We start from the raw sequence: 27,638 nt of genomic DNA on the forward strand, positions 1-27,638 counted from the left end.
GTCGTCGCTGGCTCGCTCGCTCGCGCTGCTGTGCGACCGCATACCGGCGGCCTGTCTGCAGTCGTCGCGCCGCGGCCGTGGCCGAGCCTCACACACATATATAATCAACTTCTTATACCTCTCTTATACATACAATATATAGATATATAACACATGTGTATATTACATTCACACGCATACATATACCTATGTATAATATAATATACTCCTTTATTATAAATATACGTGGGATAAGTAATAAGTGATAGTTGACAACGTCTCTCGCGTGCTCATTGTCCTTCGTCGGCCACGTTTTTATCTATTCCGCTTAGATATTACAATCGGCAACAAATCAAAATTGTCCAATCTTCGTCGCTTGGCCACATGTGTGTACATATGCGCGCCTATGTATTGTGAGTGGGCACCGACATACATATAGGAACTGTGTATCGTGTCTCTGTGTACGTCTGTGTAAAGCTCGTCGTCGTGTGCAGTGTGTCTCTTTAAACGAAAGTAAACAACAAAGCTAAAAAATACCGCACAACGTTGCTGTGCCGCGCGTCGTCACGGTGCAGCCTTACATGCACTCCGAAGACTCCCTGCGCGTGTTTTTAACTCAAAAGTGCGACCGCATCGGGTCTACGTGTGCGTGATCTTATAGTGCCCGTATTATATACGTACGCCGATCATCAAAATACCAACGACAATAATACGTATATTATATCGCGAGTGTTTCCTCCCTGTGTCTGTGTTTATCTGAAGCAACGCTCTCGAAATTTGCAGCGGTGTACGTGCGTGCATTACAGTCTACTCGTCGGTAGATACTCGTTTCCCAGTTTCAGCAGCGGAGTGCCGAGAGAGTACGGAGCAGTGTGCGAAAGAGTAGTAGTGTAGTGTCGGTGCTGCGTGTGTGGTGTGTGATAATATTATGGCGCAGCATGCGCGCTTGCCGGTAGTCACACTACCCTGGTACTGCAGCTGCAGCCTTTTCATCATCGTCGTCTCCGTTGTTTCTACTGTCACGGCATCCTCAATAGCACTGCACAAGAATGAAGCAATTTTGAAACAAGCCCGATTGATTAGTGACCAATCATTGGAGCTCACTTTCAATCAGCCATCCACTATCGATGATCAATTGCTCACTTGGAGCTACAGCGATGATTGTAATGGTGCTGCTTCCATGAAAAGACTCGAAACTGTAGATAATGAAAAAACAACTATTTTGTATCAATTGCACACTCCTGTTGACAAAGTGGAAAAATTTGTGCTTTGCATCGATGGCAAACCAAGCAATATTCCTATACAAATTAACAAGTTGTGAGTATAGTTCTTGTGAAACATTTAAATGCATAAAGTTTATTTTGCAATAATACACTAAAACTGTTCAAGCTTAAAGTTCATTGCATTTTTAATGCATATAATAATAATGTTAATTAATACCATAAGAAATTTTAAATATTTCTTGAAACATTACTAGATATTAATACTTTATCTATCTCTCACATAATAATTTGTTCTAACTATATCGGAGTTATTCATAGAAAGTCTTATTTTCCTTGTAAATAAATATAATCAATTTGTTTACTCATCAAATGAAATGCAGTCTGCACTCACAATATTCATTTAGGGTGAGAGTTTTGTAAAATTTTTCAATCTTACCTATTAAAACATGATTAACCAACACTTTATAAAATGAATCAAATGTTAATGACTAAATCTAAGCTTGCACCGTATTGATTTTCTGATAAATTAAAATTTGAACAGAATAGGTTTAGTTAAGTTTTAAAACTAATCATTCGCTCCCTTAAAATCAATCATCATAAAATTTGAAACACTAAACATTGAAAAAGAAGATTGCATCTATGTGACGTCACAAAGAGAATTTATTCTCAAACCGATTGCTTATTAAAACTACCTTCAATTACTGGAGTATCAATGATAAGACAAGAATGCGTAAACCAAGATATCATTGGCTTTTCTGCTTTACCGAGCAATTGTCACAAAAAAGAGAAAGCAAATCTTTTAAGCTATTTTAATTTCTTCTAAGAATGCATCATAGGTCAAAACATTGCTCATCGCAATTGTTTTTTCAAAGTCTTTTCAAGAATAAATGACTGTCATCAATGATTGTTTATTGTATAATGACATGTATATAATGTCTGCTGTAATCAGAGCAAATTTCATTATTAAGGTGCATTCAACTTGATGCATATGAATCTCTTGTGTCTTTACTGGTATTAAATAATAGTATACATGCAATAAGCCTTCATTAAATAATAACATGTTGAACTTTACATACATGTGTCTTGAATTACTCAAATCAAGAAGTGCAGAAATAAATCGCAATTTTTTTTTTACAATTTTAATCATGATCACCTATTTCACTTAAAATTTCCTATCAATCATAAAATTCGAAAATACAATCGAAATTTCTGACGTATTTCAAGGCAGAAGTAATTTGAGATTCACTTTCATGAAACACCGAAACTGCCAAAGTGAATGTGCCCAACAACGCCTTGTTTATACTGATTATAATCTCACGAGTAGGGGTTTTTTTTATTCAAGTTCGTACGAAAATTCGCACTCTTGAGGTTTATCGCGTCTCGAAGCCACATTTTGAAGCACCATCGGCTCAGATAAGACGATAGTAATCGCGTTATGTAGGTGCGGAACAAAAAGAACGTATAGCATCGTTGACCGGATTTCCATTTTAAAATTCATACCCGATGACGATATGGGGGGGAGCCGCGCGTGTCACCCACATTTCAAGCCCATAATGTCCATTACCAATTGACGTACACCGTGAAAGAGATAAAAAAAATCGTCTTACAAACGATTTGCGATGAAAATAACCGCTCATCCCATTTTTGTAAAATCGCTATAATGCACGTGACACTGTAGCAGACGACGATGACGTCTGAGCGGCAGCGCGTCGACGACGATTTGCACACCGGCTTATATTATTAGCCCGCTAAAATTTTACATGAAAATGCATTTTTATAGTAGCGACTTAAATATTGTACCCTCGAGACCCTTTAGAATCTTATTATGCAATTTTTTCACCTACGACCCCGGGTTTAAAATAAATACGGTAAATGAAAATGTTTCTTAACAATATTTTGCGAATGAAGCAAGATATGAGAAAAATAGTGTTACCATTTGATTCCTCGTGAAATGTTACATCGAAAAATTCTATCCACTTTTCGAGTGTCCAGGTAAAATTTCAACAATATTGAAAAAACTAAAAAAATTCTGCTCGACAGTGGTGGGGGTCGATGGCACGGAGCTCGACAGCCGTATAAAGTGCTGGAGGGGAGGCGATAAATATAGATATACTTACTTGTTCACTTCGCGCGTGGCTCGTGTCAAAGGCGCTAAGAATATTTTAGTTCATTTAATATTGACGACACTTTTGCAGTGACAGTTGAAAATGTTACGATGCACATTGATGTAAGATTTTACGAAAAATCGATCGGTGTAGTTTTCCGCCCTTATCTCGCTTCGTTCGCGAGATATGAGCGAAAAACACCTTTTATTTGTCGTTTTCACCCTCAACCGGGGGTCACGGGTCAAAAATAATTGCATATCTAGATTCCTGAGAGCTGAAACTACGAAGACACAAAGTTTCATCGAATTCCACGGGGTTGCAGTTTCACATAAGACTTCAGTGAAGTATTATTTCACGAGGCGGGCGCGCGCGCGATAAGTTTCGGCAGTGTATAAATTTATAAATTCCGAAAATAGAGGATCATGCGTGAGCTGCGTGTGGCCTACATCTTTATAGGACCGTGGCGCTTTGTGTAACATAGCTACGCGTCATTGACCATCTTTTTTTCTTTTTGCGTGTATTAAACTACGTCGTTTTCGCGTGTGTCTACTGTGTGTATGTACATCGTCGACGAGTCCGCAATTGCTCACGCGGCGAAAGACACTAAGCCGCGGTGTTGTGTCTGCTCGAGTGAATCGAGTCGATAACTAAAAACGTCAATGTATTATGGATTTGAGAATAGTATAGATAGTCAATAAGAGCCATTCGTCATATATATAGGTCGACTGTGGAATGTATTATATATTGTTGTAGCGTATAAGAGGGCCCGAGCCGCTGTCGTCGTCGTCGATTCGTGACACAACTGTGCAAATAACGTAATATAGCCCGAGCATACAAGAGAGATCAACGTAACACACATCCGAAGTATGAGTTCACCATGGAAACGACGAACACGAGTATAGGTTGTATCCATTCCTTGCGTGCGATATATAATACGTACTACATAAAATCGTCGAAAATTCAAGCGAGCTACCCGCGGAAGGCGATGTCGTGTCAATTACGGTCTCTTTTAGCGTGTTTCGTAAGGGCGATAAGCATTGGGAATTAATTCGACGTCAACCCTTATGGAGCTAGGTGCGCTGTATAATAAAGATTGGGCAAGGTGCGCGCGGCACAGGGGCACTGGTCTCGCAATGCCCCCGACGTATACAACGCGCGATAAGGCAAAGTCGCCCGCTCTCATACGAGACCTTGCTCTAAATTTTCCCTAGGAAGAAAGAAAGTCGTGCAAAGTCTGCACAGGGTGTGATGTGTATATTATACCTATAAATATATATATGTACGCCGTGCGTCGTAGTAGTAGCAGTATAGCAGTTGGATATACCTATATCGCGCACGTGCCGCGTCTGATAGGAAGAGGGTGCCGTTCGTCCTTGTCTGGCAGAAAATCCAGTACAGCTCGGGCAGCATTGAGGTATTGTATACGCTCCGGGAGTTACCGGTTTCGATTGTTTAGAAGCTTTTATTTCAGCTTATACGTGTACAGCTGCGAGAGAGGGAGGGAGAGAATGGGAGAAAACTTTTTTTCATTGCTTCGCGCTTAAAAAAGTTACCTAATGACAGCCGGATGAAAGATTCAGTCGCGTAGCGTGAGGCACGATCGACAGAAAAAAAAAGTATCGCATCTCTCCCAGAGAAAAGTTGTACAAATTGATCGGCGAACGTGTCTAGCGGAGGAAAAAAGCGCGAAATTTTTACCTAAAGAGACCAGCTGATTATATTGGCTATAATCGTGTAAGGTCAATATTGATTCTTTTAAAAATAATGCGAAAAGTCAACACACTCGTGCCGTCAATTTATTACGGGCCAAAAACTAAGCGTTTAAATTGATCGAAAAGCTTGAAATTTATCAAAGCAAATAAGCCTGCATCCAAATCGGACACGCAAAATCACGTGATACTAAATACACTGGGGATTATTCGCGCGACACGAGGTGCACATATCTCACTCGATCAAATGTGGAGCAGCTGCAAAACTTTTGTCTCCAAGGGAAGCACGATCGCTACCGCGAGTCATGATTACGATTTACGATGTAACGAAAAATTGAATCACGCATTTCAGAGCTGAAAATGTGTTCGCTGGAAATAATCAGAACTCCATTTGTGTAGTGGGTGTACGAACTGTTCGTGTGATTAGCTGACTCGTAAAATTTCATCGATTATAAATTCCGAGTATGCAATTCTTTGCTTTTTAGCTTCTATTACAGACGATGTTCTTTCACGTATAATACCCAGTTGGCCTTTACGTTATCTACTGGACAGCGATGAGCTAATTTCGCCTCTCAGTTATTTTTTCTTTTTTAACGTTTTCTTTCTCGTATTTCTTTTTCTTCAAAAAAATTTTCGTCGATTGTTATTCGAGCTACGCCGCGCGTTGAGATAAAATTTATTTTTAAACGTGATCAATAGTCTTTGCTGTAGATGTGTGGTGATGGAAATTAATTTTTGTCTCGAGCCCATTGTAAGCGAAACGATTACGTTCAAGGTCGAGTCTCACATTACCATTTCTTTAATTCAATGCTTTTGATGATTTTTAGACGTCGGTAAACCCAATCTCTAAATTGTAACTTGTCCATTTTTTGTGAAATACATGATCTATATTTAATAAAAGTACTAAAGAAGCTTTATGTACTTCCTTCATAAAGTCGCTCGATTTATCAAGGATTATTTTGTTCGCTCTCGAGTGTGTGGCTGATGAAAAAATTGACTCGGGCACCGGGAACATCATCTATCATCGTTATCGCGCACGCGACGTGGTGCACGTGTGTCACGAAAAGAGTATATTATGTAAAATTGAAATCACACATTGCGCCGGAAAGTTCACGAGTTCAACACTCGGAATATATTTGTAATACTTCATTTCGCAGCGACGAGCGCCGAATTGGCCTCGTGCAAAGAGCCACATGTAAAGCGACAACTTTCGTAAGTTTGCTCGCTGCTTTTTGTACGATTGCTCGAAAAATGATGACAAGTGAGGCAATGCAGAACACGAGGGAGAAAAAAGAAGATAGATATAATACGTGTATATGTAACTGGAGACGCGTCGAGATCGATTGCACCTAAATGCGTAAAGCAATAGTTTTTAATGGCGAGCGATCCACTTTATTTTAAACTAGCGATATTCCTCACTTGTTCGCACTGGCTCAGTTGATAAAAATTTTAAAACTTCACATTGAATTTTTGTAAAAAAAAACTTTCTAAACCTTATTTTTTAATTATTTACACAGTATTTAATAAATTCATGTATTAAAAAAATTATTAATTATAAAAATTTTATGTGGGTTTTTAAATAACAAGGACTTCGTGAATGACAAAATTAAAAAGTAACAACTACGAAGAACGTAAATAGGGCATTTATCCCCGACGGACAAAAAATCGTTCAAGAAAAAGTAAAAGTAGTTACTAAAACCATCATATTAAATTGTAAAATGTAATAAAATGTAAAAAAATGTAAAATTACTAGCAATTTCGGATAGTCAATGCATTAAAAAAGGCAGCATAAAATCACATTTTTTATACTTTTTTACACTTTTTTACATTTTCTTCAATACGCTATCCGCGTGTGATCGCATCGACCGCAGCAAGTGATTTTTGTGAAAAAAATGTATTGATTTTTATGAATAAATTAAGACAAATTATGATGGATATGTATGTAAATCAAATTCAGTCATCTCAGTACTTCTCAGTACATCTATAATGATGTTAAAAGGCTTTCTGCTGCATTAGAGTGATTTCGCTTTTTTAACAAAAATCATTTGCTGCGGTCAATTCGATCACACGTGGGCTTGACTGGAATTTTAAACTCATAAGTGAAAGTTGTAATATTTAAAATTATTATTACAGAATTTTATCTTTTTTCACACTTTTTTACTTTTTCCATGTAACTTTAATGAGCTTGAATTCGTAGGGTTTTCACCTCTCTAATTATCGGTAAACAAATGTAATAAACTGTAATAAAAAGTAAAAAAGCGTAAAAAAACGTATCACATATCCGAAATCGTTAGTAATCATACATTTTTTTACACTTTTTTACTTTTTATTACAGTTCACAACATTATTATGCACTTTATTTGAAAAAAAATTTCCGCTGGGGATCGACTGCTTTCAGTTACATCTCTCGAAGATATAAGAATTTTTCGAAGATGGCTATTTAATGTATAAAATGTGAAGTATCCTCACCAGTTACATAAAGTACTGGATAGGAACAGAGCACTGTAATATGAGTTGAGACGAATCTCCGACGAATAATTGGCGTATGGCATAGTTTCAAGTTATACCAGTAGATGTCACTTTCAAACCCGCAAGTGAAAAACTTGAATTTTCTGTATAAGTTGAGGAGATTTCATATTACTTTAATTTCCTTTTTCATACGGTACTATAATAATTATGGGTCTTGAGGAAAAACGTCGACTTTCAATAGATTTATCCAAAGCCCGTCGACACGTTGACTTGTAAAAAGTGACTCATACACTCGGCTCTCGAGTATAATAACCCTGAACCTTGTTATTCACTACATGGATACTCGAGTCGGAGAGTTTCTAGCTGCGTGTTATGTGTGTGCGCAGCCGAAGAAGCCTACTAAATCTCTTTTTTCCCGCCGCACGCGTTCGGATAAGTCAACTGCTGGGCGATACTTTTGCGAATACTAGCTAAAACGCTTCGAACTGCGGCCAGTAGACTATCAAAAAAGACGCTCAAGCGTCCGTCAAGTGAAACGATGTATTTCAGCAAATTTTCGTTGATAACAGCTCGCCTTCCTTGTTGCATGTGCTTTACGATCGATAAAATTCACTTGGAAAACTGGATTTCTTCATCGCTTACGTATCAAAAGTCTGCGGATGACAATGCATCAGCTGATATATAGTATAGAAATACATGACTCATTGAAAGTGAAGAAATAGTTGCTTTTTTTCAATCAATTATCTAATATCAGTACAACAGCTCACATGCACGATGCTCTGTATGCGTACGCTGAAAATGTAACGAAGAACGAATCACGCTAAATCCAATTAAAGCCTTGATTGTACCGCAAATGTAATATCGGCTCCTGTATGGGGATATGGGCGAGATATATACATGCATATAAACTGTACACGATGTGCCCAGCGATGTATTTATACATGCTTTGCGGTACGCGACCATGAAGTTGTTGTAGTGGCACACTCGCACACATATCTCTCTCCGAGAGGGTGGCCTTTCAAGACCTTGACCCACTTGCTATCATCTCTTACGCTCGCCGCTTCCGTTTGCCACTGCAGATATTCGCGATACATATACGTATAAATACAGCCCACGTGTGCTCTTGCCCAGCTCCAGAGGATAAGGACACTTTTTTTAGTCAGCTTCCCCAGCTATTTGGCAAGGGTTAAGGTAGAGGTTAACTGAAGGTGTCTCTGCCTCGAAGGTCAAGATGCGCGAGGCAGGGTTTGTCGACCTCCTCTCCTTCTCGGCTGTCTGTATGTGTGTGTGTGCACTTGCTCCGCAGAGAGTTGCACGAGTGCCACGGACAGAACTCGCTCGCATTGTTTTTTTTTGTTGCAACTTATGCGGCTACCGCTACTGGCTTGAAAACAAGATTTATCGATTTTATTCTTGCGTCAATTGGCGCGTTACAGTTGCAAAAACTATCAAGCTCTCACAGCATATCATACACACAGAGTCAGTTTCAAAAAAATGTATATAGTTATTGTACGACTGTCTCGTGCTAATTAACTTCGTTATCACTCTTGCGTGGATAATTCTTTTACTAATTGTTCAATTAATTAATACTCAATATAGAAGAAGTAGCACTTGCATGCGTAATCATTTGTAAAAATCTTCAACGCGATTTACGCGTATTAATAATCAAATCTCGATAAAAATGTTATCTCTTTATAAATTAATTAATGTATGTAAAATCTTGAATCCGACGAATGAGACTACTCGATTTAATTTGTAATAAGCACGAAAACATTTGTTCATTAATGTAAAAATTTCACCTCTCTCGTTGATATTTATCTATTCGATCATCAATGAATGTAATCGCGCCTCGTCTATATAATACTCTCTTTCTCTGATTCGAGCGTCTTTATCATTGCGCATTTATTGTCTCGGAGCTATATTTATATATATTGTCTTGCATACATGCACATATTAGGCTCAATGTCAAGCTTAATGAAAAAAGTCTCGAGACGTGCTTTTTCATTCATTAAAGCGACGATTGTGATATGTCTATTGAAAATATAAAGCAATTCAACCGAGATGTTGTATTGATGTGTCGCGTATTTTTTATTGCCTCTCACGATATTTATCTAGAGAGTGAAGCTGCGAAAAAAAAGTTCAATCAAGTTAAGCGCTTTGCGAAAAGAACTTAAAATTGTTACTTTTTTTGTAAATAATTGTGAATTGGGTGCTCGAGGAGAAAAAAGAAAGAAAAAAAGGAGCGGATAACCGTGACGTAAAAGCACTCGAGAAAATGTATTATTGAGAAGAAAAAGAATACCACCGAGAAATTACTGAACTACTTTTCTCATTCATAAAAACGTATATACTTGTGTGTACACGAATTTTCTTTTTCTTCTCCGTGCAAAAGGACGAAAATGAGATCTTCTATTTTGATTACAACGATGAAAATAAGCAACGACGTCCTAAATTTAAAACATATAATTAAACTATATTTGCAGGAAATGTCGGAGACATTTCTCTATATGTGTCTTTCATTTCCTTTACGAGATTTAATTATAATTTTAATTGCGAAGTTTGATTTATTTTTGGCATCTTATATTTTAACTGGTTAAACCGACAGCGAGTGACGTAGGTGCCCACTTACCGAGTGAAGATCTTTTAATAGATTCATTCATTGCATTTAAATGGAAAATCTAATCTTGACGTTGATGCCTTATACAATTTTTTTTAAAATATGCATACAAAATTTTTTTTTATGAAACCTTGCATTTTCCTCGAAAAAAATGTTTATCTACAAATTATCAAAATGTGAAAAATGTTTGAATCAGGTTGTTTATTTTACGAACTCACCGAAAAATTTCAATTTTACCCTTTACATTAAAAATATTTACATTGAGTTTCAAGTATTTTTATTTTGTACACGCTTTTCGATGGATTGCCAAGTTACGAAGCAAAATGCGAATTAAAATTATAAATTCAAGTAAAATATATAAAAACTATATAATTTTTATCTTATCCAATCATGCTCTGCATAAGCCTCTTTTTTATATTAGATTATCATTTCCATTCAACAATGATTTTAATTCCTTTTTCTGATGTATATTTTTCTGACATATCCGATGCTAAATGAAAATATGTTATTTTTTATGACTTACATTTAATTTGAAAGAGATCGAACAAATATTAAAAATTAAAATGATAGAAAGAGATGTTAAAATACGGAAAATCTAATTATAGATTTTTTCCGTGCGTACACTAATAACATTATGTTCTATTTACTCGTGTTTTTTTCCTTAATGGTATTTTTTAAAATTACCTTTCCAAGAGATATTTGCTTCCAAGCAACCGTGTACGTTAAGAGCACACGTGGATTTGTATACATTGAAAATAAAGGCTCGTAACGAGTTTGACCAACTAATCGGATTTAATAGAAGTTGAACCTTGAATAATGGCTTAGAGTGCAGATGCGTGTATACTGGTATATGCAGAGCCGTATACATAATACTCGCTCGTCCGCGTGTTTACAGTCATTAGCTTAATTGTTGTGCAATTTTGTGACATTACTGACACGTCGCAAATAGAGACGCGCTTTTATACGGCGAATCTTCCTGTTTCGCTTGAAAAAGACATGGAAAAAGAAAAATCACGAACGCAGTTGTGAAAAGTGTAATTAACGCGACGGCATCGTCTCGGTCTGTTTCAGGCAAGAGGAGGTGGCCGATGCTCCACGCTCGCGCCGAGAGTACTCGGGCCCAGCCGACAAGCTACGTATCGAGGGCTTAGTCATCGAGCAGGCGGAAAAATTGCACCAGGAGGATGACGGCACGATTAAAATACTCGCCGAGCGCAAGGCCACCATCAGATTGTTCGGGGTTGGCCTGACCAGTCGCACCGTCGTCGCTTTCACGGAGCAGCCCGGAAAATTCGGCGACGTTTGCGACAAGATCAAGTCGCAGGAATTTCCAGTGAGATATATTTTCTTGCTTCTTTTTATCGAATCTTTTTTGAAATACACAGCATCGCAAATTATTCTGACATTTTTCGCATTTACGTATCATCGTTATGCATTGCATGTGCAGCCGCAAGCTCCCGCCGAAAAAAAGTACCGAAATCGATATACACTCGCATTTGAAATTCATATAAATACACTTGGAAGCGGCAAAATTTGGCACGGTTCGTTTGCGTTTTCAGCCGCATCGAACCGCCTAAAACCGCGCCGCGTACTTAGATAGTGACCTCTGGCTGATTCATCGCTGCATCGCGATGCGTTTACATGTTTACGCAAAAATGCGCAAGAAAATAATTTCTCTCCTTCGTTCTGTTTGCAGGTGCGAGATTTGGTGGGCGACATCACCGCCGCGGTAGATATCATCTTACCGAAGGGTCAGCCTTTTTACATCTGCGCTAAGCAAGCTAGTGATGAGTCTTCGCCGGAGTACCCCTCCCTGTATCACCATCAGGGCTCGGAAAAATACAAGATGGTTCGTTTATTTTTTTCATTAATTTATATCAATCTGACAGCTGAGATTTTATACTACTGACATTGATTTTAATTTTTACAGATTCACACCTACACGAGTATGCTACCATTATGGCTGTGCATATGCATCATCTGCACTTGTCTGTCATTTTCCGCGCTGTTCTCGGGTCTGAATCTGGGACTCATGGCTATCGACAGGACCGAGCTAAAGATTCTTTGCAACACCGGTACAGAGAAAGTAAAATCGATTTATCAACATAGGTTTTATCCAACTAGGGGCATCTATCAGTTGTGCCATTAAATGGATCTATCCGTAAATTAAGACTTGATTCAAAGCGACGGAAGCTAATCGAATTTCCTTTCCATTTCCAGGAAAAACGCTACGCTCGAACCATCCAACCCGTCAGAAATCACGGCAATTACTTGCTCTGCTCGATCCTCTTTTCCAACGTCTTGGTCAATTCGATTTTCACCATCATTCTCGAGGAGCTGACCTCGGGCTTCGTCGCAGTCTCGTGCTCGACCCTGGCCATCGTCATAATCGGCGAGATTTCACCGCAGGCCATCTGCAGCAGGCACGGCCTGTGCGTGGGCGCGAAAACCATCTACATCACCAAGCTCACGATGCTCATCACCTTCCCTCTCAGCTATCCTATAAGCAAACTGCTGGACTTTTTGCTTGGTGAAGAAATCGGCAACGTTTACAACAGAGAAAGACTCAAGGAACTTGTCAAGGTGAGCCAGCTAATTCCTCGATATAGAAGCAAATTTAAGTTCAGACGTACTTGCGATGACGCAGTTTAATTTATTGTGTATATGGCCGATTCTCTGTGAAATCGAATGTCCAAAAAATCTTTTTCTCTTGCTTTGGAAAACTTGTAAAATATTGATAAGTTCTCAGGCACTTCTTTAAGAAAGTCACTCAAGACTCAGCTAGGGATTTAAAAAAAAAATTAAATGCTATCTGCGGGACACTGAAAACGGGTGATAGGAGGGCCATAGAATAAAATAAGTTTTTCTTCTCAAAAGAAAAAAAATTTTTAGCTACTCAATTACGCAGAGAATCGGTCATATATTCGATAACGAACCGCGTGATTCGTACAATTTTCATATTAATTAATGTTTTATGCTCGATAAAAGCCGCGCTCGATAAACTCGAAAGTCTCGCAAGACTTTACGCAAACGAAGAAAGTCAGTGCTATATATCTTTCACTCGCGTTTCATGTGGTTTTCGGCGGTTTCATGCAGTTTTCCGCAGTGCGAGGCATTGCTTTATTCTACGCGAATAATCTCGCTTTATCCCGAGTGCAACGTGCGCAATTCGCAGATAAAACCTCTTTCGCAACCGTGACGATAATCTATTCCCCCGCATTTGCAAAATTGAAATTAGTTGATTTTAATATGTTTTTTTTCTCATTAATTTCAGGTTACTACTGGATACAACGATCTCGAAAAGGATGAAGTCAACATCATCGCCGGTGCTTTAGAATTACGAAAGAAAACCGTTGCAGACGTTATGACTCGTATCGACGATGTCTACATGCTAAACTACAATCGTACACTCGATTTCGAGACAGTGTCCGAGATTATGTCTTCAGGTATGTGTTAATTGATTGACCAGAAGTCCTACCCCTTCAACTTTTGATCGCCATTTCATGTAATTTGCTAATTTTCTATTCTCAGGATTCTCTCGAATACCGGTGTACGAAGGTGCTCGTACCAATATCATCACTATGCTCTACATCAAAGATTTGGCTTTTGTCGACCCCGACGACAATATGCCGCTAAAAACACTCTGTCAGTTTTATCAAAACCCCTGCAATTTTGTCTTCGAGGACGTTACGCTCGACGTCATGTTCAAACAATTCAAGGAGGGACACAAGGGTCACATGGCTTTCGTGCAACGCGTCAACAGCGAAGGCGAGGGCGATCCGTTTTACGAAGTCATTGGTCTTGTTACCCTCGAAGATGTTATCGAGGAGCTCATTCAGGCTGAAATTATCGACGAAACGGATGTTTTCAGTCAGTACTTTTTTTTTATAATTACCAATCTTTTGATCTCTTCAGAATTTCTAATTTTCCGCATTTTTATTTGTAGCTGACAACAGAAGTAAACGTAAGCGCCAAGCCCGGTCAAAGGTCCCAGACTTCACGATATTCGCTGAAAAGAAAGAAAATCAACGTATTCACATCTCGCCTCAGTTGGCTCTGGCCATGTATCAATATTTGTCGACGAGCGTCGACGCTTTCAAAGCCGATAACATTTCAGAGGTCATTCTACATCGTCTTCTGAAGCAGGATATAATTTTCCACATCAAAGTGAAATCACGAGAGAAAGCTCGCAACGATCCTGCAGCCATTATTTATCAACAAGGCAAACCAGTTGATTATTTCGTTCTCATATTGGAGGGTAGAGTCGAAGTTACTGTGGGAAGAGAGAATCTTGTATTCGAGAGTGGCCCGTTCACATTTTTCGGAAGTCAAGCTCTGACTATGAATGTTGGCCTTGGTAAGGGTAATGCAATCTATAAATTTTTTTTTCGATTTCCTCAAATATTTTTCTCCTTGACTAATTTATTCGGCCGATCGCAGCTCAAGCAGAATCACCGACGAGCTCGAATCCGCAGAATTTGGGAAGCGTCCAGTCCGTGAATTTAGACGCGATGTTGCGCCACCACTTCGTGCCAGACTACACGGTGCGCGCGGTAACCGAGGTGTTTTACGTGCGAGTCAAACGATCCCTGTACTTGACGGCGAAACGAGCCACGCTGCTCGAGCGCACGCACAAGGACATGAATCAAGATCAGTTCGACGACGAGGTGGAAAAATTGCTGCACTCGCTGGACGACGACGATCGAAGCGCTCCCGAGTCGCCGATTCTGCCGAAAGACAAGGAATTGCCGGAATTGCGCAAGGACAGCGGCGCTCCGCAAGCTTCGCCGATGCGGCATTCGTCGCTGCCGGTCGTTGCCTTGCCCGTGAGCGCAAGTCCAAACACCAATTCGAAATTCATCTCGAAAAATAATCCAAATGGACAGTTGAAAAATTCACCAGCCAAGGTTGTTATTTTGACATCGTTTATTTTACTAAACCACTATTTTCACATGAACGATCGTATGCTAAATACTTTTCTTGTTATTACTTAGAAATCCCAATCACCGGGCTCGCCAACAACTCCAATAACTCCTCATTTAAAACTTGATTTGGACGCTGAAATAATGGCTCGACAGACGGAGGCTGCACGTCTTCTCACTTCAGAGAAGCCTAGCAAAAAATCCAGCGGAAACGAAGACGAGGAGAGGACGATTCTATTGAATAAGCAGGACAATTCTTAACATTTAGCCAATGGCCGACAAGAATCGTCGGCACCGAGCGTTTCAGTAAATGATCAGCAGCAGCAACAGTGCGACGATCAAAGTCACGAAACGTCTGCGTGACAAGATCTATAGAAATCCATGGTGTTATAAATGGCCTCGATACTTAAAGATTAAGAAAATCAGCGTCAAGTACTATGCATTGGTTTATGTACTATTTAAAGAACGAGGATCAATTATGTCTTTATGTAAAACGAGACTTTGTACGATATAATGCGTTACAGCGTGTTTCGGCACTGATTTCGAATGGTTTGATACGGTCGCACTATGTGAGAGCTTAAAATCGGCATTTTTTAGTGAAATGCTTTACCGACACATGACATTTTATTTATACAAAGTTATAGTTGTTACTTGTACGTGCGTAACTTATACACATAGATATAAATAGGTATACTACGCGATCGTTGATGGTTTTTATGTATGAAAATAGTAAATGCGCAAGCGTAATCGAAATTGAAAATTAAAAATATATGTTATCATATAATTCGTTGGCTCTTTGTAATGTTTTAAAACACAAATCGAATGGACACGCGATCAGTATATGAGTATTTTTTTAATGTTAACACTATTGTTCTATTGTTAGTGCTTGTAAAACAAATATGATGCGTTTTAGCGTCTGTGTTTTTTGTATTGTTGATGATGAACAATTTATCTGATGATGCTGAGTGTCGGTAAAACTAATTCACTGTTAGTATGGAAGATGAAGAATTGATTGCTGTGATATCATATTTTTATAAAAGTTTGCTGTATTTTTTTTCTTTTTAATTCTTATAAGTCAGAAAATCATATAACTATGTTTGTCATTTATATTCACAGAAACTAGAAATGTAGTTATAGAATGAATGTTTTCACCCGATCAGTCATATGCAATAATGGAAATTAGAGTTCCAAAAAATTCAATATTCGTTTTTACGATTTTTATGTGATACGATGTACAAAAATTAAAAGTTCTATCTGTCATCAAGCCATTCGAAAATCTCTGCCATTAAAACACCACTAACAAATTCAAATGCAATAGTTACATTGTCTTGTACGTATTGTATTTAAATGTGTAAATATTTAGGATATTGAGATTACTTCCACTCATAAATCGAATACGTTTCAATGCCAAGTCTATGTGGAAAAATAGATATAGACTGATTTGTTTACCTATTCGTTCATGAACGTTTATTTGACACTTTGTAACTATAACTATAGTTATTCAGAAACTCCTCTTCACCATTTCTGCAATGAGCTTACTTAAGTAGCAAAGAATTTTTTTCATCAACCTTATGGGGTTCTTTTTCTCTACTTCACGACAATTTGTCCATATTTTTTATATCACTTTTGAGGAGTTACTTTATTGTAAAAAGTACGAATTATTCAATTGTAATTTATAAAGTTTATACAATTTTTGCAGTTTATTACTGTAAATATATCAGTAAATTTGTTTTTTATAATTTTATCGGGTTTCAATATGTTGTAATTATGTCTTAAGTTAATTAAATCATGGAAAGCTCGAGTCTTTCGTGTCGATACGAATTATACTTTTCAGTGGAAGTAAGATGCAGTGGTCTTTTGTAAAAAAGATTTTTCAACTAATTGTTATAATCAAAGCATTTTTAAATGTCTTCGTCGTAAACGCAAAATATTATTTACAATAATATATATTATTTATATAATAGTAACTAACAACGAAAAACTAAAATTAGGCTTACACATCTCGTGTCACTATTAATCGTTATCGTGAATTCGGAGTATACTTTTCGTAAAAGACAAGTAATGTTTCACATTTGACAGTTTGAATGTGTTAACTCGAGAAGAGCAAAGACAAACTTTTCGAATTTGTTAATATCCTACGGTTATTTTCAAAAAGAAAAAAATCAATCGAACAAATTGTACGTGTTTATGTTTTCATTACTCATAATAAGTAATGACATGTGCTAGTCTGTTACTTTGTGAATGTTTTCGAGTATTTTTCATTTCCACTTATTTATAAACTATGTGTGGTATATTAGAAAACTACTTATAATTTTGTCAAATGTCCATGCCTTTTTCGCATAAAAATTACTCGTTTTTACATTTCGTGCCTTAATCGAGAGAAGTCATTCATTAAAAACATAACTACCAAAACCAAATAATAATATAGTATTAAGGTAATAATCGAATTTTCAAATACATAGGAAAAATAATTTTATACAGATTTCATAGATCTGCACGTCTAAATACTTGAACTTTTTATCTTTAATGTTAGATGATTCGGATAGAAGTTTTTATGACGTATAAATCAAAAATTGTCGATATCGAGTTTTAAACTTGAATTGGTATAAAATGAACTAATCAAAGTTTTGCGAATTTCTCTTATTTCTCTTATTAAAATATAAAAGTACTTAGAAGTGCTGATCTTGTCCTCTAAATTCAATTGCATAAAATGTATAACCGTGAAGTAAAAAAGGAAACTATTTTTACATGTATTCTACAAAATGAACAAAAATATGTAGCATTTAGATACTTATATATCTATTACATTATAATAATGTTTTTTTTCTGCGCGAACATATCTCAGATTAGGGTTAATAATTGACGTAGCAATAATTTGACGTACAATTTGATCCTTTTCAAATTTTTGCCTATAAAGTATTTTTTACAAAATAAGTTCATTAGCCTAAACATTGAATTGCACTACACAGTAAGTAAACTCAGATTTATCGAATGTCAGACAAGATAATTGTTCATAAAAAGTTACATGTAAAGCTCTGTCAAACGGTGTATAAAAAGAAATCTGTTTTATCTCTCAATTTATATTTGGTGCGTGAATGATTAAAACTGTCTTTTTATGTTTTTGTTGAAGTGAAAAATCATGCTTAAAAGGTGCTACAATAAGAAAAACAAATGTTTATTAACTGCCATGTAACGATCGTTTAGACGCATGTTATATTGTTGTTACTATTATGATTATATTTTTCAAATGTTACTTAAATTGTCTATTGTATTATTCGACGTAATAAAGCTGATGAGGTGAAATTAAATTTTTTTTCCTTTGCAGTTAAATACTTATAATGTGAGTTGATTGTATGTAAAAAATATAATATTCCACTATGTTCTCGACGACTTTGTTTTCTTTCGACTGTTCAATTACCTCCTTTTTAAAAAACAAGAGACAGATTTGCATCTCTCTCAATTCAATTAGTCAGTCAATTTATTCAGTTACTTTTTCGCTCGGCTCTGTATTTAATTTTTGCGCCAAGCAAAAGCAAACAAAGGGAATAAAATGATTTGTACTCAGGCGAGATTATTCAAATTGAATCTCTCTCTCTCTCTCTTGCGCAGCAAATTCTCGAATTCTCTGCCTCTTGAACCGATAAGCCCTTTTCTGCAGAAAAGCTTTCACGAAACTTCCTAACAAAAGCTTCCCAGTGTCAATAAGGGGAAAGGATCCCTTAGTTTTCGGAGTTGCAGCGGCTCGATCTGCACTATAATATGTGCGTGCAGTGCGCTGTGCGGCTCGGCACGAGAATATTCGGCGTTTTGCGCGCGGGGCCACTCGCGTGGGATGATCGCCTTTGATAAGTAGCGACTCGACACATCCCTCGTTAAAAAAATGGCATAAATGAGCTAGCGAGCGAATTTCAACTTGCATAATTACTCTCGCTCAATTGGTCTCGGAGCTTGCAGTATTATATGCGTCGGCAAACTTGAATATAATTGTCGAAACGCACGAATAGCGCGTACGCACAAGTCGGTATAATGACTTCTCGAGCCCCATTAATCAGAAGACGCTCAAAAAAAGAAAAGAAAAGAAAAGAATTAGAGGAAACCGTTGGTCCCGTAAGCGTTTTTTCTGAAGTACATTTATAATTGAGATAATTTCATCTTCGTTGTCTTCCTAATCCTCTTAGAGCCGGTGAGCGAGTGAGTGAGCGGAGCGAGAGAGCAGTAGGTGTTAATGGACATATACGATAAGAAGAAGCGCAGCTGATGCATTTATAAAAAGGCAAAGAAGGAGAAAAGTTGCGATCGCAGATAAGCAAGAGCTAAGTATATCTGTAGCAAATAGTCGCAGCGAAGAGAGAGAGGCCGTGGCGTTAAAGTAAAAGCTAAGGTGTGCAGCCGTGAAGATACGGAATTAATCGGATATAAGCCGGGCGTATAAAATGACGCGGCCCGAAATCTAAGATTTAATGAAACGATGATTCCGGAGTTCTTTCGAGGGCCTTGGATGATTTTTAATCGCGGTCGAATTCTCTTGAATCGCTTGAATTAATACCGAACGGAAAATCCTGTATATTTAATATTTTCCGAGTTTCACGTAAGCGAGTGTCTCGACGGAAACAACTTGTGCGATATCGGCAATGAGTCGACAGGGTGGATCGTCGTCGTTATCCCTCTCGCTGTCGACCAATCAATAATTAATAAATCTGTGAATTACGATATTATAACGTATCGGCAACATCCGATGATCCAGCACGAGGGCTCGAGTCCACGTACGACAAGCGTGTAAGCTATATGGAGAATCAGCAGCAGCCCAGCAAGGCGCGTATATAGTACCATTGTTATTATTCCAAAGCTATACCTATATGTAGACGGCTGAACGTCCAACGCCATGCGCGCGCGCCAAAGTTGCGCCTCTCTCGCGACGCTCAAATCCTCTCCAATGTATATATACATATATATGTAGTTTGTAGGTACTGTGTGCAGCAGCAGCAGCAGCAGCAGCGGCCGCAGCCGAGCAGAGCAACAGCATCAGCGGCCCGCAGTCCGTATAGTAGTATCGTGTCAGAGTTCGCGCGCGACGTCGACGACGGACGACGCGTCTCTCTCTCTCCTCGTTGCGTCCGATCGCCCGAAAGTATATATCATTGTCACTTGTCAGCCGCGAGATTATACAGAGAGAGAGAGAGCGAGTCGGTGTGCAGAGCCATTCGAGCTTGCAAGTGCAATATACCTCCGGGCGCGCAAGTGTCTATATGTGTCTGTGTGTATATAACGCTTGTCGTCGCCACTTTCGAGTGATGTACGGTTGACACTTTTTGGCTTTTTAATTGTTTTGCTTTTTTCCTTTCGTTCGTTCTCTCTCGCGCTCTCGGCTCTGAGAGATTCTATAATTGGTGATGGAACAGGTGCACAGTGTTTAACAATATTGTGAACGGAATATTCATAAAATAATTACAATTATTCCCAAAGGTACGTACTCGTTGACGCTCGATTCGAAAGTACACAATAAATACGAATCATCCAATTCAATGTTTTGCTCGTGCGAGCGACTTTTTCGCGTTGAAATTTCGTCCGGTATTTTGGATCCAGCGAGACGCAACAATTTTGCCTGCTCATATTTATATGTGCGTGCACGGATCGCTGTTGCTTGCCACGTGCAGCAGAAAGAAGAATACAGCATTGCAAGCTCTTCTCTTATTTTTTTTTTTTATCGCACACAGGTATAATAATACCGAGCGCAGCTTTGATATTCGGGAGAAAAAGAAGAAAAATATGGTAAAAAATAAAACTGCACAGACGAGGCTTTTACTCTATATATTTTTCTTCCAGCCCGCGATTTTTCTCTCTCTCTCTCTTTATCTCTAGCTGTTAGACTTTCTATTTCTCTGCGCAAATCTTTATTGTTCGCTCGCTCCGACTCCTTTCTACTTTTTTATTACTTTTTTTTTTTTGTAATTTTAAAGATTTCAGAAAATTTCGCTACGCTCTTTGCTTTTGATATTTACTTTTTGTCTCGCCAAAACAAATTAATGACGAAAACGCTTCTCTTTTAACTTTAATCCGCGCGAGTATTTTGAACCTATAGAGAGGCGTCTATGCGCGCAATAAGCAAAGCCGCGCGCGTTCCAGAGAAGAAGCAGATACTAAAAAAAAATCTCGAATAGATTCTCTGAAAAACTGCCCCGAAGCCTATGCTAAATGATTGGTAGTGTATACGGTAGCCGGAAGATACTCCTAAAACGCATAAATCAACGCAAAGATTGCACGCAGCGTCGAGATTTTACACGTTTGCGCGATAATACCTGTATAACGGCAGCTCGTATACAAGATCGCCCCCCGAGCTGCTGCTGCGTACGTGATTCGAACGAGAAATTCGAGCCTTCGCGAGTCCTGTTTCTTTCTCTCTCTCTCTCTCTCTTTTTTTCTATTCTTTCTTTTTTTATTTAACATTATAAACTTGTCGTTGTCGTCGTCGTCGATACAATATCGTCGGCTATCGGGACGGCAATATTGATTATATTATATTCTTAGAACGGTGGGCTCTTTCCCCGCAGCGTCGCGTATACACACACATCCTGCTGCACGCACACGCTGTATATTATTATTATATCAAACGCACGCTCTTCTTTACACGGGATCACGCGCGCGAACTATCGCCTCGGAAAAACTAGTTCTTTTTTTCTATTCCTCCTCTTCCTCCGCCTCTCGCGCAGATATAATAAAAAAAAAAAAAGCACGCGTGTTGAGGCGCTAGAAAAAAAAAGATATTTTAAAAGTCGGCGAACGCATTTATGTACGTACATAGACGAGCGCGCGGCAAGATTGCACGAGGCAGCTCGAATTCTCTGCGCGATGCTCCGATGCGTGCGGTCCATTGTGTATCTGTACGCCGTATACAACGGAGTTTGTATACGTGTATATACGTTATAAAATAAAAACGCGTCGTACGTTAATTGTCCCCGATGATCGGGCTGATGCTGCCTGCCTGCCTGCACATAGGCCGACTATATAGTGTGCGCGCGCGAAACGAATGACACGCAAAAGAGAGCGACGGCCGATCCAGCGTAATCAAACAATGAACGAAGAGAACTCGAATGACATCGTATAGAGAGAGAGAGAGAGGAGCCCGTGCTCAAAGCTTCGCTGCCACTGCTTTGTTTATGTAACGTACGATGACATGTGTGTAAATTGCTTTATATATACCGACAAATATGTGTGTGCTGTGTACGCAGCTCTCTCAAAAGCGGCTGTACACAGCGGCTGGCTGTGTTATGGGAAAAAAGTTATAGCGAGTTTTTTTATCGACTCGACGACGACTACAACGACGCGCGCGTGACTGAATTATCCGAGCTTTTGTTTACGAGCTGCCTATTTGTTTCGCTGATAATTGCAGTTGGCGCGCATACATAAAAAGTATACTTGTCAGGACGAATTTTACGAACTTTTAACAAGGCCGACGAAAAAGCAGGACGAAAATCGAGTCGAAAGTCACTTTAATTGATGAATATAGAAGCGTCGAGTTTAAGATAATGTCAGTAGTTGCGTCGAAGTTAACTTGGCTGCTGAGAGCTTATCGATACGAGTCAAATTTTCCGGCAAACCACCTTAACTCTCTCTCTCTCTCTCTCTCACGCGGGCGGTGCAACTCGACGCCAACGTATAATGCACGACAAACCTCAGGATGTATACGCGCTCATCAGCATCATCATCATCATCATCACCATTGCTCCTGTACAATATAACGCGAGAGAACACACACACAGATACAGAGCAGTAAGCGTAGGTGTGTATTGGAGCTGAAGGCAACGGGTGGGTGCGTAGCCGCAGAAGCAGCAGCTCGACACCCCAGGCAAACTTCTCCAGCTCGCTCTATCTCTCTCTCTCTATCTATATATCTCTGTGTAGCTCTGTAGCTGCTGCTGCTGCTCTCAGCGAGTTCTTGCCTCACCGCCGCCCGCGTACCTCGTGTGCACACGCATACATGTTTAATATCCGCACGCCTAGACGAGTTAACTCGTTCGTATAAGCTGCAGCAGCCCAAGTGCTGACTCTCGCGCGCGCATGCATGCAACAACACACTCGATCTATTAAACTTTCGTTTGTTTATCCTTTTCCGTAACAACAACAGCAGCAGTAGCAGCAGCAGCGATCGATCGCCTCGAGACCTTACAGCCAAGCTCTATTTTATTTTCTTTTTTTACTCAAATTGCACTTTCGAGATAACGCTTAAAGCTCGATTCTCGTTGCATTGCATATCAAGCGCAGATCGCCAGTGCCGACTGCCACGCTCGGACGGACATTCGCGCGCGCGAAACGAGAATATAGAGCCTGTAGTAAGTACGGTGCGTGCAGTGCAGTGGCCATGCCGCGCACCGCAAGAGCTTGCGGCCTGCACTCGCGCGCGCCTCGTGCACGCGTCGTCGAGAAAAGCAAGCCGAGCGCGAGCAACAGTTTGTAATTGCTTTTCTTGCAGCAGCCGACGAGGCCGAGGACGACGACGACGAGCGAGTTTATAATTGCGGTTTTTCAGGATCCGCGCAGAGTTACTCTCTTGAGCTGTGCATCTATGTACATATAACTATATATAAACGCCAATTTCGTCGATTATCGTTCTTTTGTCGAAAACTCGGAGCTGACGTGGGCGCATTTAGCCGCTCGCCTAGCTTGCCCCCCCGCAAAAATCCCGCTCGATCATCGTCGCCGCCGCCGCCGCTGCTTCCTTCCGTTAGCGGCCCCGATATTTTACGATAATTTCTCTCGACTTGCTGCCTTTTTCGTCAATCTCGTGCAACAATTTAATCATTCGCGCGCGACGCCTCCTTCGCTTGCCAATATACGGGCCGCTCGTCTCGAATGAATTTCACGCCCGCGCCTTTTGAAATTGATAAAAAAAAAAGCTCGCTCTCGAGTATACACGTACAAATTGAGAGCGAGAGAGATGGAGAGAGGGGGCGAGAAATCTATCTCGTCGTCCTACCTCGTCGCTTAGTAGCATAAGAAATTGTTTTCTGCAAGCTTGCTCGAAATGATCTAGGCAATCTAGCCCTATATAGCTCGAGTTCTCTCGCTCGCTCGCTCGCTTGACGCAACTTTCACGTGTCTCGATGATGTACACGTGCATCGTGACTCCTTTTCCGCCTACAACAACGAGCCAAGCAAACGGTATCCTACTTACTCCGTGCCTCTCTTGCTCCTCCCAGTTTCCTCCCCTGCTTCGTACACCCCCGTACCCCCGAATCTCGAGACGAGCTCGTCGTCGTCGTCTCCTCGAAAAATTTTCCGCGCTCGCAAAAGTTCCGTATTTGTATGAAGTGTAATCAAAACTTTCTATAAAATATCGATCTAATGGGAGGAGGGCTGTTTGTCTCGAATAAACATCTGTATACATCATCGACTGTAACTGTAGCGCGGTGTATACCTGCAAGTGCTGCGCGTTATGTATTATATGCACGCCCAGGCCTTTCCTTGCCAGAGCTCGAGATATATACATATTATCTAAGAGATGATTAATATTGCGAGTTTGCGCGGCACGAGCGCAGATCGACTTTGATCTCGAAATCTCTTGCCTCCCTCGACGTTTTTCTTCTTTTTCTTCTTCTGTGTTTTCTTCTTTTTTTTTTTTTTTATAAACACAAGTATAAATTCACAATAACAGCGTAATTTCGCGGTGTGCTGCATTCGAATGACGGATGAAGAAAAATGACTCGTCGCAACAGCGCAGCATCGAACGAACGAGACGTCTTTTTTATAACTTTGATACGTTTATATGTGAGCTGTATACGTGACTCGTTTATACATGTATATCTATATGCACGCCAAGAAGTAATCAAAAAGACTTTCGTACTTTTTCAAGATTTTTCATCTACGTATTTTTATAAAATAAGAGAAAAAAATGCAGAGCTGCACGAGCAGCGTGTTAATTTTTTTTCTCCTAATTTGTAGAAATATATTTGTCTGCGTATGAGTGGAACGAAATCGTCATTGTTAGCAGCCGAAAACTCTCAGTAAGTTAGTGCAAGTATGTATGTATGTGTTGCAGCGCTGAAAAGTGAGCCGCGAGCTCGTTATTATATTTCGGTACAATAAATTAATCCTAATTAAAAAAGTTTTCGTACCAGACGTGCTGCTGCTTCTGCTCTGGATCTCCAGCAGCTGATATAATATCATCATCATCATTCGTACAGTCGTAGGTACACATATAATAATGAAGTTCGGTGCACTCGTCGATCCGATGAAAAATCAACGGACCCTGCGTAATGATTTGCACGGAGCGCCATTTCTCTACGATAAACAAAGTATCGCATCGCCGTGATAATGCCGAAAGAGTATTTCGAGTCACGAGTTGGAGCTCGATTTTTGAGCTTCGCTGCGCAGTTTTCGTGTTTACCCGGCGCGTAAAACAAAAAAAAAAAGGGAGCGTCGCGCGATTCGTGTACGCACATTCAAAATCGAAAAGATATTTTGCATTTTGTACGGGGATACTTGCAATAACAACGCATCGAGTCGAACGAAATAACAACAACGAAAAACAAGGCAACCGTGCGAAAATCACGAGAGAGAAAGAGAGAATTGTCGAAAAATTGTATCTCGCTCGAACACGAATATCCATCTTTTCGACTGTGTGACACTTAAAAAAGTATATGACATTCAGTAGGCTAGAGTACGTATATACATCTATATAACAGACCTATAAAGCCTCTCTCTCTCTCTCTCTCTCTTGCCGAGTGCTTCTCTTTAAGAAACTTATTGATTCCCAATATTCCGCGCGCTCTCCTCTCGCTCTTACTCTCTCGAGCTCTGTGCTCTTGGAGCCCTCGTATACGCTGCACACACGTATGTGCCCGCGCTTGCACTGTTCTGCATTTTCTACTTACACTCGTGCACACTTACATACACACACACACACACACACACACACACACACACACACACACACTCGCGATCGTAGAGATGCCTACTCGTATGCACAAAAAGGCCTATAGCGATAAAAATAAAATGTGCTTGCCGTTGCCTAACCCTCTTTTTTCCACCTTCTTTTGCTTTTTTCTTTCTTTTTTGCCTCGCGTACTTTGCGCTCACAGCTAGCAGCGACGCGACGCGCGAATATATAATACGCGTGTACGTAATATTGACAATGATGAATTATACCAGAAAACGATATATCTCGGGGATGCGATCCGTATTTTTCTTCTCTCTCTCTCGTAAATGCCGAGACGTGTGCAGCATTTGCATTGACAAGTGCAGCCGCCGATATATATGTATATATAATGTGGCAGGTGTGCGCAGCATTTGCTCGCTTGATAAGTCGCCTCTAATGTTATACATTTCGTACAGAGTCAACGAATGATACCAGCCTATTTATAAGCTGCTCGAAAATAGACAAACCGATTGCTGCTTGCGCTCATTAAATGCGCTTCTATGCGCGCGTGGATAATTTTACTCTCTCTCTCTCTCTCTCTCTCTCTCTCTCTGCCGTACTAAAATCCGAAATAGTCGCTTATTCCTGCAGAGAATATTGCCTCTTATCTGCACGCACGAACGCGCGAAAAGCTGCGACGATACTCGTTCGTTCGGGGGAGGTATCAGAAATTATATTTCTCGAGCGAAGCCTGCCCGATGAAAGGCTCCATGGAAAGGAAGAAAAAAAAAACTTTTTCATGCGCGTAAAAATATCCATGGCACGCTGTTGTCACTCGGGTTAATAAGTCTATATACCTGTATACACACACATATGGAATACTTATTTATATTGTCGTAAAAACGGTCGTATTTCTTTCATTTGGAAAAACTTTTTCGAATAGAAAGAGCTTATACGAGCCATACGCGCCCGCGTCTACCTATATAGAGCCATGGCACACGAAAAATACATGTGCGCGAGCTATTTCTTTCAGAATATGCTCTCAACGTATAGCGCAGGTGTGTGTACGTGAGTGTGTATACGCGAACGTGTCTATGCTTCTTTTGACGAAAGCACACAGGGATGAAAATTTCTATGCAATGCCTTTGTAAGAGAGGCTTCTTTTCTCGCAACGAGCGAGCGAGCGAGCGGTTCACGTTAAGTCTTCTATTACTGCACAGGTAGTACATAATATGCGTATATGGCTCGCAGCTACAAGTATATCTGTATGCGTTTGGCCGTTGCTGCGACCCTACCTTCGAAAAAAGAAGAAGAGAGAGAGAGAGAGAGAGAAAAAAAGAAAAAGGAATTATATGCGCGCGATTGTGTCGAGTTTACATTGTTACCCCCGGCGTTACGTTCGAGAAGTGAGGAGAGAGAAGAAAAAAAAAATTGAGTTTTCTTCTTTTCCACGATGGAGTGAAATGCGACGACGACGAGGACGACGACGAGGACGATGATACCTTGGCACGACATTTTGCGGTTTCTCGCTTACCTCGTCTCGCACAGTGGTGCAAAATTTTGAATCGCGCTGCTGCAAATAGCCGCTCGTCGCAGATTTTATTTCATAGCCATTGCTCGAGGACTCGCTCGTCTCTCTGCATTATGAATTAACTTTTCACAATAGATTTGTGCGACTTGAAAATTTAAAAGTCTCCCGAGAGTTAGTTTCATCCCCCTGTCCCTCCCTCACCTTCACGTCCGCTCCAAGTGGCCCGTAATA

At 39.8% G+C, this 27,638-nt stretch overlaps 2 protein-coding genes across 3 annotated transcripts in view; both read left to right on the forward strand.

Moving 5' to 3' along the window:
• Positions 1 to 162: 162 nt before the first annotated feature.
• Positions 163 to 18,411, forward strand: LOC106659163 (metal transporter CNNM4). 2 transcript variants are annotated; one of them, XM_014381560.2, is made up of 10 exons: positions 163 to 1,296; positions 11,174 to 11,435; positions 11,799 to 11,951; positions 12,033 to 12,188; positions 12,323 to 12,685; positions 13,377 to 13,548; positions 13,634 to 13,972; positions 14,049 to 14,465; positions 14,543 to 15,009; positions 15,097 to 18,411. In XM_014381560.2, exons 1-10 carry the CDS (start codon positions 908 to 910, stop codon positions 15,283 to 15,285), a joined length of 2,907 nt encoding a protein of 968 aa, XP_014237046.1. In that variant the 5' UTR covers positions 163 to 907; the 3' UTR covers positions 15,286 to 18,411. The 2 variants fall into 2 exon arrangements, with proteins under 2 accessions (XP_014237046.1, XP_014237047.1); XM_014381561.2 differs by having other exon boundaries at positions 14,049 to 14,459.
• Positions 18,412 to 20,096: 1,685 nt separating this feature from the next.
• The window catches only part of LOC106658668 (delta-type opioid receptor-like), a 42,816-nt gene continuing 35,274 nt past the window's right edge, over positions 20,097 to 27,638 (forward strand). Inside the window, exon 1 of the mRNA XM_014380725.2 lies at positions 20,097 to 20,487. The gene's annotated coding sequence lies outside the window, so the exon portion shown is untranslated. The remainder of the gene's footprint in view (positions 20,488 to 27,638) is intronic.

This window comes from Trichogramma pretiosum, unplaced genomic scaffold (genome assembly GCF_000599845.2).
Source record: "Trichogramma pretiosum strain Unisexual culture from Peru unplaced genomic scaffold, Tpre_2.0 scaffold2, whole genome shotgun sequence".
Taxonomy (NCBI): Eukaryota; Metazoa; Arthropoda; class Insecta; order Hymenoptera; family Trichogrammatidae; genus Trichogramma; species Trichogramma pretiosum.

Bases quoted from the DNA above. Each gene is read 5' to 3' on its own strand.
- LOC106659163 (XM_014381560.2), top strand. From the start codon at position 908: ATGGCGCAGCATGCGCGCTTGCCGGTAGTCACACTACCCTGGTACTGC. The intron at 12,189-12,322 runs GTAAAATCGATT...TTCCATTTCCAG, and splicing joins GCAACACCGGTACAGAGAAA to GAAAAACGCTACGCTCGAAC. The intron at 13,973-14,048 runs GTCAGTACTTTT...TTTTATTTGTAG, and splicing joins CGACGAAACGGATGTTTTCA to CTGACAACAGAAGTAAACGT.